General features: G+C 51.1%; 6 protein-coding genes across 6 annotated transcripts; 3 read left to right on the top strand and 3 right to left on the bottom strand.

The window, feature by feature from the left end:
* Positions 1–319: 319 nt before the first annotated feature.
* Positions 320–1,918, top strand: APUU_31045A (uncharacterized protein; the record flags this gene model as incomplete). The annotated part of the gene is made up of 2 exons (XM_041702205.1): positions 320–1,237; positions 1,286–1,918. The coding sequence occupies 2 exons, from the start codon at positions 320–322 to the stop codon at positions 1,916–1,918; spliced, it is 1,551 nt and encodes a 516-aa protein (XP_041555014.1).
* A 376-nt stretch (positions 1,919–2,294) lies between these two features.
* Positions 2,295–3,446, bottom strand: APUU_31044S (uncharacterized protein; the record flags this gene model as incomplete). Its single annotated transcript, XM_041702204.1, has 2 exons — positions 2,295–3,316; positions 3,374–3,446. The coding sequence occupies 2 exons, from the start codon at positions 3,444–3,446 to the stop codon at positions 2,295–2,297; spliced, it is 1,095 nt and encodes a 364-aa protein (XP_041555013.1).
* Positions 3,447–4,299: 853 nt separating this feature from the next.
* APUU_31043A (SD08430p) lies at positions 4,300–6,092 on the top strand (the record flags this gene model as incomplete). Its single annotated transcript, XM_041702203.1, has 2 exons — positions 4,300–5,693; positions 5,747–6,092. 2 exons carry the CDS (start codon positions 4,300–4,302, stop codon positions 6,090–6,092), a joined length of 1,740 nt encoding a protein of 579 aa, XP_041555012.1.
* Positions 6,093–6,248: 156 nt separating this feature from the next.
* Positions 6,249–7,871, bottom strand: APUU_31042S (flavin-containing monooxygenase; the record flags this gene model as incomplete). The annotated part of the gene is made up of 1 exon (XM_041702202.1): positions 6,249–7,871. The coding sequence occupies one exon, from the start codon at positions 7,869–7,871 to the stop codon at positions 6,249–6,251; it is 1,623 nt and encodes a 540-aa protein (XP_041555011.1).
* Positions 7,872–10,406: 2,535 nt separating this feature from the next.
* YAE1 (Yae1 family protein) lies at positions 10,407–11,048 on the top strand (the record flags this gene model as incomplete). The annotated part of the gene is made up of 1 exon (XM_041702201.1): positions 10,407–11,048. The coding sequence occupies one exon, from the start codon at positions 10,407–10,409 to the stop codon at positions 11,046–11,048; it is 642 nt and encodes a 213-aa protein (XP_041555010.1).
* Positions 11,049–12,897: 1,849 nt separating this feature from the next.
* On the bottom strand, positions 12,898–14,562 carry APUU_31040S (uncharacterized protein; the record flags this gene model as incomplete). The annotated part of the gene is made up of 2 exons (XM_041702200.1): positions 12,898–14,051; positions 14,265–14,562. 2 exons carry the CDS (start codon positions 14,560–14,562, stop codon positions 12,898–12,900), a joined length of 1,452 nt encoding a protein of 483 aa, XP_041555009.1.
* Positions 14,563–19,154: the final 4,592 nt, after the last annotated feature.

Here is a 19,154-nt window from a genome sequence, read left to right as displayed (position 1 = left end):
CGCTCTCCTCTTCACTGGCACGGCTGAGCTCCCCTCTCGTGTTCCTTCACTCCCGCCCTTTCACTCAGTTTTCCTCGAGTCTCCTCCCCTCGCAATTCGAATGCTGCTCTCGAGCAACCCTCTCTCGTCCACCGTGCTTCTGGTACCGTGGGCGAGTCGATGAGTGTCGCGCATTCCGTGCTTCGATAACCATACCTCCGATCGCTACTCGCTGCTCGCTCGTCGCAAACCACTGGCCGCTCCTTATACCGTTCGATATAGCCTCGACGACAAATGCGCTCCATGTGTGAGAAAAGATAAAGGAATTCGCAATTGCATCATGGCGTCGACCAAGTCCGTTGGTATTGACGAGGATCAGTATCGCAAGGAGGTTCTCTTGCTTTCTTCTGAAGAGGACGAAATCGCGCAGCAACAACAGTTGACGGAGGAAGCAAAACAACTAGGGCTCAAGGTCCCTGAGATCGAGATTGTGGCGTCACTGGCTGCCTCGATTGCTTCTGGAATGGTCGATCTTTCCTCCCCGATTCTCTCTTCCAGTTCCTCGACCGATCGCAACTCGATATGCGAAACTACACACACTCACGACTCTCCGCGGCTCGACCAACTGGCCTCGTCTCTCTCGGATTATACCATCTCATCAAACCTAGCTAGAGGCGGAAGCACTCGCTCCATTACTTCGACTCTGTCGACCCGCCCAACCTCTTTTAGCTCGAGTGAGGGCAGGCTAGCTCAGGGAGGCGAAAAGTCTTCAACCAGGCCATCCCGACACAGAAGCTCGTTCCTAAGTGTGATATCTGGTAGCGACAAGAATGAAAGGGAAAGGAAACGATCAAGTATCAAATCTGCAATCGGGAAAATACCCTTTCGGAAACGGAGAACACCCTCAACAGTGCTCTTACCGCCCGCTGCACAAATCACCGTTACAAAAGGAGAAGGGGGAGTCGAGAAGCTCTACGTGGAGTCAAAACCGAACGATACACACCAGCCTACAAGTGTTCCTCCGGAAGACGAAGAGGAAGCCCTGAAGCTCGAGGTCCCAGCGTTTGACAATGAATCTCTACTAAGAAGTCTCGGAAATGCCGAGTTAAAGCAGATGCGTGATGCGCAAACATCAGAAAAGAACCTGCACATCTCCTTCCAAAACAATCTGATTAGTGAGCTGCGGCGTGCACAGCAAGCGAAGCTTGATGATAAATTGGCGCAAAACCGGAAAATGGAAGATGAGAAGCGCGAAAAGGTATGACCTCAATCCAAATATCTTCTAGTTTGTTCTCACACCCTCTAGAATATAACAGACGCTGGTAGAATGGAAGAACGACAACTAATTATTGAGATGGAACAAATACGAGAATTTGAAAGGGCGAAAACCAACTCCCGAACACGTATCAAATATATGGAAGGTTATCTTAGCAACTCAAGCCCTCCGGACTCGCGGTCTCCGTCTCATTCGGGCACTGACCTGACAACGCCTAGTCGCAGTTTTACGCAGCGGCATAAGGCGCAGCTAGCCCAGGAGCATCACGACTACGATTCTATGAGCCAACTTCACACTTCCAAAATCAAGGTTTTAAGAGATCGGCAAGAGATTCGTCTGCGGGAAGCCATTGCTCGAATGGACCGGGGACTCGAAGCTATGATAGATGAACATTCAGCCGAGTTCTCTGGCCTTCAAAAGGAGCACGAACAGGAGGAAACAATGATACTCCAGGCACTAAACGTTAAGAAAACAAAATTACGCCACCGATGGGTTCTAGAAGAGGCTATACTGCGGAAGAAGCTCGAAAATAAGGACGGAAACCTATACGGACCTCTGCCGCCACTATCCTTCTCAGACTCGCAGTCTGAAACCCGCGACTCGGCTATTTGCGTGTCAGATCCTGACGGTGAAGCAGAAGTCAAACGCCAGAAGGACGCATGACTCGTGCTCCAGCTTACGAACTGATGTTTATATGATACCCTTTCCTTCAATCTCTCGCATTATCAAGAGCGGCATTATACACCAGCGGATCATCCCATCTCTTCTCTTGTTGATAATGGCCCGTGGCTGGCGTATGTCTTGTAATTATGCTACCTAGGCAACCCTTTTTTGTTGTCATGTTAATCGTAATTTGTGTGAGCATTCATTGGGTTGGCTTCTTTTTGTTATTGGTTTTTGTGCATAGCGTCTTGGTTCTGGATTATTCCCCGGTAATTCTCTTCGCTCTTTTCATAGATTCATCCAGCTTAGAGATATCCAATAAGAAATCATCACTTCATTAAATGGGCTCGCTATAAGCCGATAACAAATGCGCATGCTACTCCGAAATCGACGCCGTATCACTACCTCTTCTAAGCGGCGTGTGCTTCCTCAGCCGGTCTAGGACTGTGAGCACCTTCCTATCTCCCCTAGTAAGCGTAGCCTCCAGCGCCTTGTCTCTTCCGCCATCGCCGATAACTACTGCTCGCTCAACGAGTCCCGAATTTGAGATCTTGAATCTCCCAACCCGGCCATCCTCCCACTCTATCCGAATATACGCCGCTTCCAGTGCCGTCGGCGAGAACGACGCAATTCCAAACTCGTTCTTCCTTAGTCGCGTATCTCCGTCACCGGAATCAAAACCAACATCATTGAGCAAGTCCCGATCCCACGGTCCGTCATCCCCGTCATCCGTATAGGCGTCCGCATCTCGCCGTACAATGCCTATCTGCTCACGAAGGTAATGAACCGCATCCAACCGGGTATGCCAAGAGACAAGCTGGCGCCTGATTTCGCGGGTAAGTCCCGGCAGATTCTGTTTCGGCACGGGGGTGTTCGGCTTTTTCTTCAGCTGCGGCTCGACGCCACCGTTCTCACTGCTACCGTTGCCGTCGGCATCACCAAGCACTCGGGGCGGATTAGGTAGAAATATACGTTCTAACCGTTCGACTGGTATAAATGCGGGTATTGTATGCCGGTGGATTCTAAGCCTTATTGTACTCTGGCCCTCCTTCTCTGGCTCTGCGCGCGTCTTGCGCAGAAGGATATAGTATGGTTTCGTGAAGCGGCCGTTCCGGACGCAGACGTCAATTCGCACACCGAGTAGATTCTTTGAATCCTCACCATCGGCGTCGGTTGTCGGCGATGGATCTTTAAATGGGAAGGTGGTTGTTGAGAAAGCGATGCGGTGGTGGTTCAATTGGGTGTGTGAGCCTGCTGCGCGGACAAGCGGGGATATGTCTTCGTTCAAGCTGGATATGGCAGGTGCAGGGGTATTTCTGGTCTTTATGTATTTCTGGAGTGGTTCCGAGGAGAGGATACTCGAGGCAAGGAATCGGCGGCGTCTCTGGAGCTTGCGGACTGTGTTTCGAGTGTTAGCTGTATTGCGATTCTGGTGGGGAAGGATAGGATACGGACTTTCGCGGCGAATTGAAGATATTTCGGAGTCAAGCTCCTCCTCTAATTGCGTTGTTGGGTCGTTGAGATCCATGGCGAGTTTTGTTTGGGTTCAACTCAACTGGAAGCGTGCGATTGTTTTGGTGATGGCGTCACGTGATTGGTGTATCTTGGGCGAATTCCCAATTTACGCTCATGAAATTTCCTCATCCTCTTATGTGATGATTTTTCTGGCATTTGTTTGAGTATGTTATATTTTGCTTATTGAGTATTGGTTTTATCTGCTTCAATTACCCTGGGGTTGGTCTTATTGTAAACATCCGAGCAGTGAACGTTTTCATAGTCAGAAACTCCAGAGACAGTCAGCACCGCTGCACCAGCCTCGAGGCTGCATAAGCCAATGGGGAATTCCAACAAATCGCGAGGGGTACTCTGGAGACAAAAAGCCAAGTTCACAAGTTCATTGGAACTGGGCGTGGCTGTGCTAAGTGGAAGACAAGAAGTGCTGCCGATCTAAGGGTCCATCGGGCTCTTCAGTGCGGAGTCCCTGAGAATTTCCACTGAGGCCAGCTTGCAATTTATCAAGATTCAATTAACCGCCACATTCATCTCCATTACTCCCCCTCGCGTGCGCTATTGGGGGCCAGGACGATCCAATCCATAGTCTTTCGCTTCATCTCTCCTTCCGCTCACTCCTCCATCCATGCCCAACCTGCCTTCTCTCCTCGCCGCCTTCCCACTCACCACCGAGAGGTCGAGCTGAAGACACTAGTATGCAAAATCAGGGATAAAGAAAACCACAAGCCTTGAACTATTTACCAGAATCTGGAGATTGATCGCATATCTCGCATCCTCGACTCCAATTCCGACGCGTATCCTTCCGAAACGCACCTCCGACACACGAACCCTCCCCGCGACACATCGCCCAAGGTGTACTCAGCTCACAGATGAAGCGCAAAACCAATAACCTTTCCAAACGTCGGTCAAAGCCGACGCTCAAAGTCACGACCGGCTCGAACGGTCACACCCATGACGAAATGAATTCCAACATCGAAATGCGCAAGCGGGATACTTCCGCCGAATCCTCCCCATCCGCGCAAGCAAACCGTTTCATGTCCAGAACCAGCTTCTCCCTTGACCATGATCCGCCTATAACGCCCCAGACACCTAAGATGACAACTACAAGCTTCAGCGATCTTCCTCCAACTGACAAGAAAAACTTTTTGGTGCTATGTCTTCTATACTTCCTTCAGGGAGTTCCCATGGGGTTGGCCACAGGATCGGTCCCGTTTTTGCTAAAGCCGTACCTCTCCTACGGACAGATCGGTGTCTTTTCGCTAGCGTCCTATCCGTACTCGCTCAAGTTACTTTGGAGTCCCATTGTGGACGCTGTATGGAGTCGCCGGTTCGGCCGCCGGAAGAGTTGGATCACGCCTATCCAGGTCATTGCTGGGCTGGCTATGATTTACCTCGGAAAACATATTGAAGACATGATGAAACAGGCCGGCGCGAACGGCGGAGCTGGTGTATGGAAGTTTACATACTGGTGGTTCCTACTGGTGTTTTTTTGTGCAACCCAAGACATTGCCGTGGATGGGTGGGCGATTACTCTGATGTCGACGCCGAACATTTCCTACGCTTCCACTGCCCAGACTGTCGGCTTGACCGCGGGTCATTTCCTGTCGTACACCGTTTTCCTCGCCTTCAGCTCGAAAGACTTCGCAAACCGTTGGTTCCGATCAACTCCAGCTGAAGGTGGCCTTCTGTCGCTTGGTACCTACCTTACAATTTGGGGGTGGGTGTATCTCATCGTGACCACCGGTCTTGCCGTTATGAAGAAAGAAGACCATGTTTCCGAGCGCGACAGTATCTCGGCTGTTTACCGCAGCATGTGGAGTGTTCTGAAGCTCAAGAACGTCCAGGCCATTATCTTGGTGCATTTGATTGCCAAAATTGGCTTCCAGGCCAACGATGGGGTTACCAGCCTGAAGCTTCTAGATAAGGGTTTCGGTCAGGACAACATGGCTCTAGTGGTTCTTATCGATTTCCCCTTTGAAATAGGACTAGGCTACTACGCTGGTAAATGGTCGACGGAATACACTCCCATGCGGCTCTGGTGCTGGGCCTTCGTCGGACGACTCGCTGCAGCTGTTTTAGCCCAGTTTACCGTCATGATCTACCCGGCAGCTGCTGAAGTTCCAACTTGGTACATATTCACAGTCATTGTCGAGCATGTCGCCTCGACATTCATGAGCACAGTCATGTTTGTGGCCGTATCCGCTTTCCACGCTCGCGTCTCCGACCCCGCCATTGGGGGTACCTATATGACGCTACTAGCAACGTACGTTCCTTTCATAGTCCCCTCAATGCAAACTCACTAACCTCTTACTGCAGGGTTTCAAACCTAGGCGGTACATTCCCCCGCTACTTCGTCCTCAAACTTGTCGACATGTTCACCCAGGCCACCTGCGTTCCACCAAGTCAAACCCCTGCGCCAGACTCCCTGAAGGGTGATTTAATCACATCTCCTTTCTCATGCGCTCTTGAGCCTGAGAAGAACCGCTGTGTTGCCGGTGGAGGCACATGCGATGTAACTCGAGACGGCTACTATTTGACGAACATCTTTTGTGTGCTGGTTGGAACCGTCACGTTTATCATGTTCATCAAACCCGCTGTTCTGAAGTTGCAGGGTCTACCATTGCGGGCCTGGAGGTTGACGTCTGGAAATTCCAGAAATTAACATTGTGAATCAACATCTACATAAAAATATGCATTGTACGGAGGTTAGAGTAGAGCCATATTATCAGCACAAACTATACTTATTGTATTATTAAAACCAAGACCTGTAAAAAAGTCAAATCTGAGTTCCAAACGAAATCTGCCCCAAGTCTTTCAACTAAACAGTAACAAACCCTTCCCACCCCTCCAACGCTTTCCAAGTAAGCTCCTGATACATGGGCAAACCCCCAGGCCAATTCAACATTTCCTTCTTCTTCCCCGGTATATTCGCACCCATATACCACGAATCCGCCTTTGGGAACAGCGTAATATCGGCGATGGCATTAATCTGCGCCTTCCACGCATCCTCTGCCTCAGCCGTCGGCTCAATATAACTCAGGCCGCTCTCATCAATCTTCCGAATTGCATCCACAATCCACCGTCCTTGCATCTCAATCGAAGTCGGCCCGTTACTCAGCGCCGTCGGTCCATGGACAGCATATGCGAGGAACATATTCGGGTACCCCTTCCGCGTCATACCTAGGTACGTTTTGACGCCGGTGTCCTGGCTCCATTCCTCTGCGAGTGTGGTGCCCGATGTATTCTTGAGCCCTTGAATCTGAGTTAAGCTTCCCGTGTAACTGTTGAAACCCGTAGCGAGGGCGATTGCGTCGACGGCGTAAACAGTCCCGTTTTCGGTCTTGACTCCCTCCGGTGTTATCGAGACAATGGCTTGCCCTGGATCGCGGAGGTTCACGAGATCCACGTTTGGTCTGTTGTATTGCTCGAAATAGTCGTGTTCCAGGGAGCATCTTTTTGCGGCGACTGGGTGTGGTTGTTCGAGGGGGGCGAGTAAGTCCCTCTTTCTGGGGTCGGTGATTCTTGCGCGTGTTCGCTTTGCCCAGTAATTGTATGCGTCGCGGTTGGCTTCGGCGTCCGTTAAAAAGTCACTGAACGCTCCTAGGAGGAAAGAAAACCCGCCTTTCTGTATGAGGGACTCGTAGTAGGCCTCCCTTTCCTCGATTGGTATGTCAAAGGTCTTTTCTGGGCGTGCATCGTCTAAATACCCGCCAAAGGTCTGTTTGCAGGTTTCAAAAAGAGTGGGATGGCGGGCCTTCAGGTCTTCTTTGTCCACCTGTGAGAATGTCTTTTGCTGCATTGGAAGTGCGATATTGGGTGTTCGCTGGAATACAACCATTGACTCTGCTTTCTTTGCGAGATCCTGGATAATCTGCACGCCTGATGCTCCGGTCCCAATGACAGCAAGCTTCTTCCCACGAACGTCCACGCCATCCTTTGGCCAAGACGACGAATGGTATACGTCTCCCTTGAAGCTTTCCAGTCCGGGGATGTTAGGTTCATACCGCTGCGAAGCAAACCCGACGCAGAGCAACAAAAACCGACAGGTCGTAACCCGCCCATCTTGCGTTTCAACCCTCCACTTCTTTGACCTATCCTTATCAAACTGCGCGCCAGTCACAGTCGTGGAAAACTCGACATCTTTCTTGATATCCAGAGTCTTATCTAAATGGGTAAAGTAGTCCCGAATTTCCTGCGCTGCGGGAAACTTCTCTTCGAACGACCAATTCTGCCACGCCTCTGGGATAGAGTATTGGTAGATAGCTCCTTCGGAGTCCACGCGCGCTCCGGGGTACCTATTCGAGTGCCAGACGCCACCAAGGTCTGTGCCAGATTCATAGACACGGCAATTATATCCAAGTTTGCGTAGACTGTGAAGGAGATAAATGCCCGAGTAACCGGCACCAACGATGACGACGTCGTATGAGGGAGAAGAGGACATGATGACGAGGGACAATCTTAGTTCAGCAAATATGAGAGAGGAACAACCAAAGGATTAGGCGAGGAGCTTAGGCCTCAGCTTATCAATCCCGCGTACCGTAACGTCTCGAGCTAATCTTTCGCAATTCGAGACTAGTGAGGTATTTAGCCCTGAAGTCTACGACACGGCTTGTAAGTACATATCCCCATCTTTGCACGGACTAGGAGGGTGGGCCGTGGAAATGGCGGGACATTCAGCTCCTTCCCGGAACGGAATTCAGTTAAGGCCGCCCGCTGCAACAATCCCCGAATAATGACAGATCACGCTGGGCATTGGAAGCCTTGGAAGCCTTGGAGGCCCTGGAGGCCTTGGGGCCTTGGAAGGCTGAGAAGCTGAAAACCCCACCTGGAGAGGGTACAGATTCATGATTCATGATTCAACCTCGGTCCCGCAAGCCGAGTCTCCGAATCCTGATGCCCACATACAAAGTAGGCTGTGTGGATCCTCAGCAACGGTAGAGACTCGAGAGGCTAGTTCTCGGACAGTGTCCGGCAATTTATACAGGACTTTCTCGGGGATTTTTTGGGCGAGCTTCATAGTGCAAATAATTAGGTCGGGGGCATGCCCGTCCTATCTCCCATCCCGTTTAGATTCTGCACCGTTGCATCAAATTCAATCTATCGCAGACGGTTAGACATGGAATATTTATGGTACAAGTATTTGATAGCCTTACCCGGTCGATATTGCTGGAAATTTTTCAAAAGTTCTTGTCCACCATGACACCACGCCCAGAACCTCTCGGCCAGAACCGTTCCACCAGCGTGCTTTGGCCGCTTGCCTTTCTCAATGTGGTCAGGAATTGTGCCAAAGCGACCCCATGGAATAACATAAGATCAATTGTTCTACGCCGTTACCTGGGGCGAGAGAGCGGCAAAAGGTTCCGTGTATGCGCCGCACCGTGGAGGCTTGAACATGGCACGCTTTTTACGATATTAGCATACCAGACAGAAAAGGAGAGCCCTAAGGACGAACCATCATAGCACCAAAAATCGCAGGTCGGTGTCTTTGGAGCTCGGTCCACATGATACCTGGGTGAACACCGTTCCCATTAGCTTCTTACTATTCTCTGTCAGCTAGGGAAGATGGAAAGAAGCTCACCAAGCTCAGAATCCCGTCACTTCCTACACGCTTCGTGGTCTCATTTGCAATAAAGACAAGGAGATCATTGAATAGAAATGGACCGAGACAGTTGGCTCGCATTTCAAGTACCGAGTGTCTTGGTTAGCTTCATCCACAACCATAATACCAGTTTGGACTTGCTCTCTGCCGGCGGTTGCATGACACCGGCATTGTGAATCACAATAAATATTTAACCGGTCTTCCTGCTCCAAGGCGTTGTTGGAACGTTGCTTGATAGTATCCAAATCGGCCAAATCAAGCGGGTCTTCCGCAACTTCGAGGGCAATCTGTAGCATGTTGAATTGATGCAATGGCGCTGCTGGCCTTGTCAGCAGAGCACGCGGTTATGTAGACAGTTGAATTTTCGAGTATAGAACGGTGGCGGCTTCGAAACCAACGCCTGAAGTGGCACCTGTGACTATAACAACCTTCTCTGTGATATGTTTCTATGTGCTTCTCAATGAATGATGGTGCAGAAGGAAAGAATTGGTTAACTGGAGGTATTCTGCAGTTTGGAGAGATTGCGAAGTTGGGCTATGATAGGCCGATTGATAGAGATGATCTTCCTGATATTGTAATTGAAGAATGAGCCACCATGATGAGGCCAGTAATCCGGACATTTATAAGACTGCAATCCGGAAGACAGTGCCTCGCAAATGCCCCATGTAGCCTAGACGCCAACTTTAGTATCGTCTTGTGACTCACCAGATCTCCTTCCCCGACAACAGCCTCATAATCGTGGGCCAATGCATGCCAGACCTCAACAACCATACCCTTATGTTCACGGCCGGGAATCAGGAAAGGCATTGAAGGTGGACTTGCAAGGAAGGAATCACGACGATTGGTCTGCCGATTAGTGATGATGCCGATTATAAGATCGTTCCACCCGAGAATAGGAGTGTCGAACACAGCAAAGGCCCACCTTGAGCTAAAGTTCACATTGATGCTTGCTGCAAACCATGAGGCGTGGAGCGGGTTTGGTGTAAAAGTGAGCCGCGATATATGTCCGACAGGAATACGAGCGCAATAAATATCAATATGTGGCGGATAGCAACGAAGGGGTGTTGCAAATGAGAAGTTCTCCGGGACTGATCGACCGGCGCCAAAGTGCCTCAACAAAGTACGCCGGGCCTAATAATGATGATTTTATCCGAGATGTGACAATCGTAGACAATCTTCAATTTTGGTCTTATACTCTCGGTGTTTAGCAGCTGCTACTGGGCTACCTACAGAGTAGTCCACCGTAAATGTGGATCCAGGCCGATCGATTTTGATCCACGGATCCCCGAATTTTATTCCCACCCAAATTTCACCTCCTCCTGCCAGTCTGCGCCAGCGCAATCGCAATCACCTCAAGAATCCGCAACAACAGGCAAGATGTCCGCCGCTGACTCCTCTCTCGACGACATCTTCGGCTCGTCTCCTCCCCAGCCTGAACAGCATCCCCCGCAAGCGCCCGCACACTCAACGATCGAACCCTCCGAACTCCCTTCCCTCCGCCGCCAGCACGTTACCGCAGGCTACCGCGATGGCATCTCTGCCTCTAAATCCGACCATGTTCAGTATGGATTCGACGCCGGATTCCCCGTCGGTGCACAACTAGGCATGCGCGCTGGTACCTTATTGGGGATCATCGAGGGTGTCCTGAAAGGGTATGACAGCAGCCCCGCCACTGGGGTTAAGAAGCCCGGACAGAAATCAGAGACAACAACAAATTCCAAAGAAGCAGACGAATCGAGGCGCGCGCAACGCGACAAGTTACTCAACCTCTATCGAAAGGCTGAGAAGGGGCTAGATGTGCAGGCTGTTTTCGCTGGGCTGGATGGCAAAGAGTTTGAAGGGAAAGAGGAGAAACCAGAAACTACACTTCTTAAGAAGGGTGACGTCGCTCTCGCAGATTGGGAGAAGAAAGTCCCTGTCGCCGCATGGGAGGAGAATGTAATGGATGTCTTGGAAGTGAAGAGCGACGATGCGAAGGCTGGCGCGGATCGAAGGGAGACTGCTGCTGGGCAGAGCTGAAACAACCCACAGACGAACGTATGCAAGCGTCTGGTTTGCCTCTTTGCTTACCTACCGGTCTACCTATCCTGGACCTCAGGTACCCAGCACTCTCTGCTCCCTGCCCTTGGAGTCCGAAGTTCCGGCCAGGCTTCGGCCCCGAACCGGCGGCCCAGCGTTCTTCCTATGGCATGGAACCCAGAAAAAAAAATTCTGTGCATGCGCATTCTTCACGCGCGGCAACGCAACCCTGCAGCAGCCGCCTCGCCTCCTGCATCGCGGGACGGGGAACCCAGGCCGGGGATCTGATCGCGAGGATTGCAGTACCCAAATCCAGGCATCAACTGCAAGGCCAGTAGCCACCGAGCTTTGAAGGAAAACCTCCATATGTATTAACCGCGTCGCGTCGCGTATCATGTATTCTCATTTCTCAATGCTACTGCTGGCCCTTGCTGCTCGCGATCTCTGGAAGCGGCCGAGCATCCGCGGCCGGGAGGCCAGCAAGGATGGACAAGGAAATTACCGCCAGGGAGGTTGAAGTCTGCATGGAGGGGCAGAATGAGAAAAGACACGCGAGCGAAGGGTCCTGGGACTTTGAACTAGGGCGATTCTGCATCGTCCATTGTGAATAATCATAACCATATTTTTATTGCTGGGCCATGCCGTCTTCGTCTCCCTGGAGAATCCGAGAGAGGTTTATGGTATACAGTAAGCTCGTATCCAAGGTTCAATGTGTCTCATGACATCAATCAAAGAAACGAACTCCTTCACAAAGCAAGATAAACCCCATGTATCCAAGGGGGCCGTAGCCACAGCAATAACTCAATATGTAAACCAGGGCGTTTCTCATCGTCTCGGAGAATAACCGTACGGTCTCGTCCTACCTTGATCCCTACATACTAAGTACGTACTCGTAGTACTTGGTACTTGGTACAGTACGATACCCGTAGGGCCATCCCTACCAAGACCTGAGTCGGTGATACGGAACTACGGATCAACACCCGCCGTAGATCAAGAACCAAGGGATAGGATCCGCTCAAAGGGGCAAGAGGATAAAACAAAACAAAACAAAACAACCCCGCGGAAGCAGACGCGGTGGTCAAGACGCGAGACAGGAGTGCTGTCTGAACGTTCAGCCCCTCTCTCAAACCTTTCGACTTGCGACATGGTCAAGTCAGGTTAGGTTACCTCTGAAAAGGTACGAGTACGTATACGGTATGCCTGAGATGCTCCAGGAAGGATTAAGGTGGGTGGTAGTAGCAGTGTGGAATTCCATTCCCCAGCATTCTCGAGGGGTTCTGGACTTGAGGATGACTGTGTATACTATTATTAGGGAGGTTGGGTGTGTTTACATATTTGAAGTTTGGTAGTATCGAAGTATTTGGTGTTGATTTTGGTCCTATCGGACACAATGGGTAAGGAAATAGTATATAGAGTAGTTCAGGTAGATATAACAGAAAAGGAAATATATCAGAGAGGAACTGAGCTCCTGTGAGAGTAGCTAGAAATCATAGCACCGGAAGATATTGAGTGAGAGACAGTATAACAGACAGAACCAGATGTAAAATAAAAAAGGAAAGACAAAAGCTTCGTAGCATGAGTGAGTGTTGCATGCCGCATTGAATCTTGTGGCGAATTATGGATCTCAATGAGCATAAATGAGACATCCAGCGCCGGAGTCATAAGTCATCTTGATCCCATTGTCAACTCCGAAAATGGGTCATAAGACATAAGTTCAAAATATAAAAGAGAGACATAGTCGTTTGATATCGTTTCAGCGAATGCACCGTGCCGTGAGGCGAAACCAGTTATAGACCGTATAAATCATCCCAACGCCGGTCCAGACTTTTGGCAGAAAATGACAAAATGATTACAACCCCTTGCGAGGCCGGGGAGGCGTGATATCGCCGTGGCAGCCGAGGACTCTTAAGGATTCCCAGAGGCGCTTATATAGCGGCGGGCGAGATAGAGTTAGGCTTTGATGGATGGTTTTGTCTGACCGCTCTTCACGGCAGAAGGTGCACATCTTCTCGCGTTCTGCAGGCATGGAAGTTTCTGGGCTGGTCGACCGCTGGCGCCGACGGGATTTCGCTTGTATTGCTGCTGCTGCCGTTGAACGGTCGATACCGTAGGTCTGTGATTTGGCGCTGTTGCGTCGGGATCTAGGATTCACCAGAGAGGTAGTCGATGGGGCAACGAGGCGGAGAGTTTGGTGGGCTGTTGGCCGCAGGATATCTCGTCCACTCCGAGTTTGGACAGCAGTCTTCATAGAACTTGGACAACGTTCATGTGGAAGGTGGTCTGGTATGGTTGAAGACTTTTCCAAGGCCGCATTATTCACTTGAGCTGGGTTGTTTTGCAGCTTAGGGTTCGACTTCGCAACCCGTAACTGCACCCGGCTACGAACTTTCTTCAAGGTATCCATCGGCTTCCGAGACAAGGACCTGGGGTCTCCGTCCTCGTTGTCGGAGTCAGATTCCCAGACAGACTGCTCAGGGTACATTTCAGACGTGGAAGTTGAAGGCCTTTCTCTTGTTGAGGGCACTGTTGGTGGACGATCTACCGAGGGTGATGGTGGTCCCGGACTAGGCACTGGGCTAGGGCATTCATTGGCGGGAATGAATAAGGCTTGATCGAAATGCGTCCGGTGAGGTTCCAGGGTGACTGGATTAATAAGACTGGGAGGGGATATCATAGAAGGCTCGATTGCCAGTCGACTAGGTGGCTGCTTCTTGGATGGATGTGCAGTACTGGGGCGTGGAGCGGCTGGCAAGGATGGAAGGGGCTTCCCACGGAGGGACGAAGCTTCATGGCTCCTTGGAGGCATGATAACGGTTTCCGAAGACGCGTTTGGTAACGAGCGTTGAGACTTGGTATCGCGTTCTGGAGAAGATGGCTCGGTAGCTAGGGTTACTTGAGACCGGTTCAAGGGTGTAAAAGCGTAAGGATGCGTGCTGTGAACAGCACGATCCCGTGCCTGTTTGGATAGAAAGGAGAGTTGCTCGGTAGCTTTAACGACCGGCTCTGGATAGATATGCGCAGAGTAGTTAGAAGAGAATGAACTACTGGGTGTTAGGTCCGGGGTGGGCTCTATGTTTGGATCTCCCCACGGCTGGGTCCCAATTTGCTGAAGGCCGAGCTGGTGCTCGAGCTCGACAGCAGACAGTGTAGAGCGGTCGATGTTGGCCTCAGACCTGATGGTACGAGGGGCTGCGGGTGGAACAGGGAGGTCTGTACCAGCTTTCACAACGGATAACATAAAGTACTGTTGGATATCTTCACCGGCTCTCGCATTGCGGAGGCCCTGTTGGCAAGATCCCCAGCTGCCGGTAGTGTTGGACAGGGAGTGTTCGAGGTAGAATGGGTCAGGGTTGTTCTCGTCTTGGAAGTCCGAGCTGCGAGGAGGATAGTAAGAGGAGGCGCGTTTCTTCTGCGGCGATGGGGTTGGAGGCAGACCGACGGTGGTCTGTGATCTGTTCCGGCTCTTGGGTATAGCGTTCAGTTCGCCGGGCAGACGAGAGTATCCGTTAGCCATGAGCTATGATTCCGACAACTGGACTGGAGGAGGCGGTAGTGGAACAGGCAGGCGGGCATCAGAGAGAGGTCCCGGTAGATGAGAGGGACGACGAACGAGGGACGAGACGAGGGACACAGGATCAAAAGGGGATGAGGAATGGACAGGAGCAGGCGGGGTGACTGGGGATGTGTTTATAGACGAGATCCAAATGTCGCGGTGGCTAGCCAGAGAGAGCCGCCGACGCATGCCAATGCAGCATCGTGTAAACAAAGCTCGAGCACAGACAGCAGGACGCAGCAGGGCCTTACATGATCTCCTTCCCCAGGGATGGCCGTGGTCGAGGCTGCTGCAAGGCGATCGAGACTGCTGCAAGGAGTCGGAACCCGATCCGCGACCTTTCCTGATTGCTGGATTTCTGGCTGCTTTTGGCAATTTCTGGCCGTCTCTGGCAAGTATTCCAGTCGCTTCCTTGGATCGGAATACTTCAGCTGGGCCAGTTCGACGAGAGCCGAGGGCGCTGCATCATTACTCGTGTCAGCGTGGTGATGACTGGGGTGGCCGGCGTATCTGCAGTGGCAAGATACTATCGACGAATAAGTACGACCGTCCTAATAGTAGTCTGCAGAAGAACTGCAAGATCGATCCCCAATGCTGTGCCGTTGCGCGACTGCGAACCAGGAAGTTGTAGGCGGGGGGTGTGAAAGACGGAAGTACTTGACGCGCGGGCAGATGTGAGCCATCACAACGCTCGGCCTCGACGCAATCGCATTGTCCGGACACTCTCGACAATCCATTGAAGCTTGTCCACCTCCAAGACAGCGTCTCAAGAGGCGTGTCTTGGACGCGAGAAAGAGCCCAGAGAAGCAGAGAGACCCGCATTCTCAAGCCCATTCCGGTTGCTGTGATACAGACCCATCAGGCCAGAAAATCAGGAAGAACCACTCTGCACTCGGAATCATCATTCGTTTCAACTGATTCGCCCTCTTATTGTCTGCTTCAATCTGAAATCGGACCTATCGCAAAGCTTCGTCCTCTCATCCGGGACGTTTCAACACTGCCTGACGCCTGATGGATCAACTGTGTATAGACAAATCCCGCCAATAGAGTAGCACATGGACATCAGGAACTGTTTGAGGGTGTACAAAAGCACTGTGACTATGCAGTCTGTCAGCCTGAGGCCAGGAAGTTCATCCCACCAGCTTGGCTCTGGGTTTCTGCCATCTGGGAGTCAGCTCTGAACAAGGATTCCCTTGTTTTCCTCTTTCAGGAACGTCTACTCAAGGATCCAGCGCCTTTGACGGACCGAGCTCCTGCAGAAACTCAATTGGTCCTACGCAGCGAGTCATGGGTCCGTCTGATTCTGCGCTCGAGCAAACAGCACTGCGTATGATGCTACCAAACCATCGCAGGCTCGCCGCAATACATCCGGTGGCCAACGTGTGCATTTCGAGCCCAGATCCCACCGGGTCGCCCGGGGAAGCAGAGGTGCATTGCCCGCATTCTTCATCCTGCAGCTGTCTGTGACTGGTGTGAGGGACGGCGGTTAGCAGCATGCACGGCCCATAAGTTTTACTCTTATGCATGCTGATCATCTTAGAAATAGACGCATAAAACATGGAAAGTTAGTTCAGCAAAGTACGTACTTCTTTTTGGAGTTAGTGCTGGCCGTCGAGAGCCTCGGATGTTGATTTAGTTGCCTCAATTTGGCTTGGATCTTCCAGTACCAAGTGTATCCCATCATCATCATCGTACGCATGGCCTCAGTGTTCGACATTCAAGGGCCCGATGCTCCGGAATGTGTACAACATATCCGTACGGAGCCAGGGACCCTGGTACAGTAAGCGAGGAACATGCTAGTGATTGTACTACCCTGCGACAGAGATTTCCCGGTATATAACACCGATTGGCCACCAGTCGCAGGAGATCTCTGCAGGAAGACATGTCCCAGTCAGCAATCAATGTCAATCCTAGCTTTGAGCATCGAGATGTGCACAGATCATATCTAGCTATGTGTTGCACAAACCACGGCATAAACGATGAACACGTCGCATTTGAGAAGGATATGCTGTATTATTATGTACAGGGAATCAGTAACTCGTCCAGTGTCCCAAGCCTAGGGAGACGTCTCCTAGAATGAATGCTCAGTATTATTAAGTTCGTAATTATCTGGCTCCATCTCAGCCTTAAAGTCACCATTCGTCCGTGAGAAGTATACAGCTGCTGGTATAATTGACCGTTGGCTTAACGTCGAGCCGTCGTATAGCTACCATTTTAATATTAGAGAAAGTATAGCTTACAGTGGATATCAGAGTGAGGAATAATTAAATAGTTTATAATGTGAATAATAAGTACGGAGAAAGGGGCTTTCTCAATCTTTACCCGACGACAAACAATATATATTCCCCCCGGACCGGATACTTGAACGACCCCGATGAGTTTAAAAATACATTTTGGTGGTTATTCAAATGGTTCAAGAGTAATCCATATTTGTTTGAGACTCCCCCGCTTGATTTCAGTTCTGTTGATTGGCGTCTGGGCGAGGAGATATGTCCAATATCACTGGCATCAGTCGGATCCCGGGACCTGGCTCCCCACTACAATTATAACTAGAATAACATTTCAAATACTGGGCGATTAAGCGGGACACTGCATAATTATTACTCGATAGTAAAGATACCTAATGTTCATGCTGCAGACATACAGTTGCAGATCCGTTATTGAGATCAACTACTATGCCCATCTACGCAATTCTGCAGGCACTCGCAGTACCGGGAAGTCGGAACAGAAGGTTCAGGCAGAACATTCTTCACGCCTCTTGCGCATATGTATGCGCATGCATCGCGTTCCAAATCCATCGAAAGAAGAACATAAAGGCGGCTCGCTCCACCTCGGGCTGCACCTCAGACATCCGCTGGCCCCACGGCTTCGGGATGCTGCGAGGGCTGCGTCCGCGGATGCGGAAGAGCTCATCAAACTCTTCAGGAGTCCTAGCACCACATTCCTGAATATGCAGCCATCTGCGATCAAGCCTGGTCGTGGCTTCGGTGAGTGAATGGATGAGGAAATAGGCTCAGCTAGCCCGGCGATGCCGAGAGTTTACCCCAATGGCCGAATGTGCTCCGTACTCTCGATCAGGGTTTCGACTTTCGTTCTCACGAGGTCGATCATCGACGATAGGGAGAAACCGCGTATTCCTAAAAGGACAAGTCAACGGATTGACTTTCGAGGCGCGCTGAGGCTGATGAGAAAATAGACACGGGAAGGGAGTATCCGAGCTCTGGGCGGACGAGACTAATCGCGGACGGATCCAGAGCGCTGGATATGAGACATGGCTGCAAGGTACTGTCCGAAATGTTTAAGGCCGAATGAGCGGCGGAGCGTCCTGAGAGACGAACTCCCTTACGGACGATCACTCCTGGTGATTTGCTGGATGGCGATGGTTTCCGCCGGGTGATTGCCGCGACTCCGGCTCCTGTCTTGGTCTCCGTTCGATTGTTGACCCAGAGGCGACGAGGTTGGTATACGACCCACGGCTCCCTTGATTGTGGCGTTTCAACGAGACAGTAAGTTAATTAGAAGATGTAAACAAAGGCGTGAATCTCATTGAGATCCTCGTTCAGCGGAGATTATTCAATTCAAATCATCCTAGGTTCGTGCTATCGAGAGCGCTCTATATGTGTGGAGTCCATGGTCCATCACCTTGAGAGGGGAAAAGCTGGCTGTGAGTTCTGATCTGAATAACAAGGATGAGAGCAGCAGAACCTAGGATACTTGGGTAGAATTATAATGCTGCGATGCAAACAGGCGTCCCATAACGTGACTGGCTGCGTGGATTGCCAGCTCATCAGGCTGGAAGATCGATGACCTGGCCCCCAGGTGCCTTCGACGAGGGCATTGACCACACCCCGAGTAACTTGTTTGTAGAGAGCCTGGAATCTCTTTTCTGTAACTTGTGTGTAAAAATCAGACATCATCATCGCCTGATGCTCAGTTGTTCCGTGCGTTCGGCGACTGGCCTGGAGAGGTAAGGCAGTCCGGTCCTTGCTGGGTCTCAGTCAACGCCCAATCCACAATCTCTGGTTATATAAAGCGGAAAATTTCTGAACGAGATGACCAAGCAAACTGACCTGTCATGCGAAATTGGTCAATTGAGTGCACATCCATTCGAAGGAATTCCTTCTGCAGACCCGATACCTGAAGGAAGAGTCTGTTCCAATACGCGCCCGTAACCGCCATTATTTCAATAATTGGGCATATTTTGTGTGATATCGGCGCGGCCCAATATTACGTGACGAACGCGTTACCAATTCTCTCGCCTTCGGCTGGCTCTCCTTCTCGCTCTCATCTCCAACTTCTCGCCAACTCACCAACACCGTCGCTCTCACGATCACGGCCTTCTCGCGGCTGTCTTCTACCCTCTAGCAGCCATTGAGCTCGGTCAGCTCAGCTCTATGACCACCGCGGGCCTTCCCGAGTGCTCGTTGTGGTCTAGGAGCAGGAGCCCGTCGTGCAGCTGCTTGTGTCCCCAGCCATCGTAATTCCGCAACGGAGACGCTCATTCGACCAGCCACTGCACAATTCCCGTTCTCCCTCGGTGCGCTCTGAGCTGT

This window comes from Aspergillus puulaauensis, chromosome 3 (assembly GCF_016861865.1).
Source record: "Aspergillus puulaauensis MK2 DNA, chromosome 3, nearly complete sequence".
Taxonomy (NCBI): Eukaryota; Fungi; Ascomycota; class Eurotiomycetes; order Eurotiales; family Aspergillaceae; genus Aspergillus; species Aspergillus puulaauensis.
This window is presented reverse-complemented; position numbering and strand designations above follow the sequence as displayed.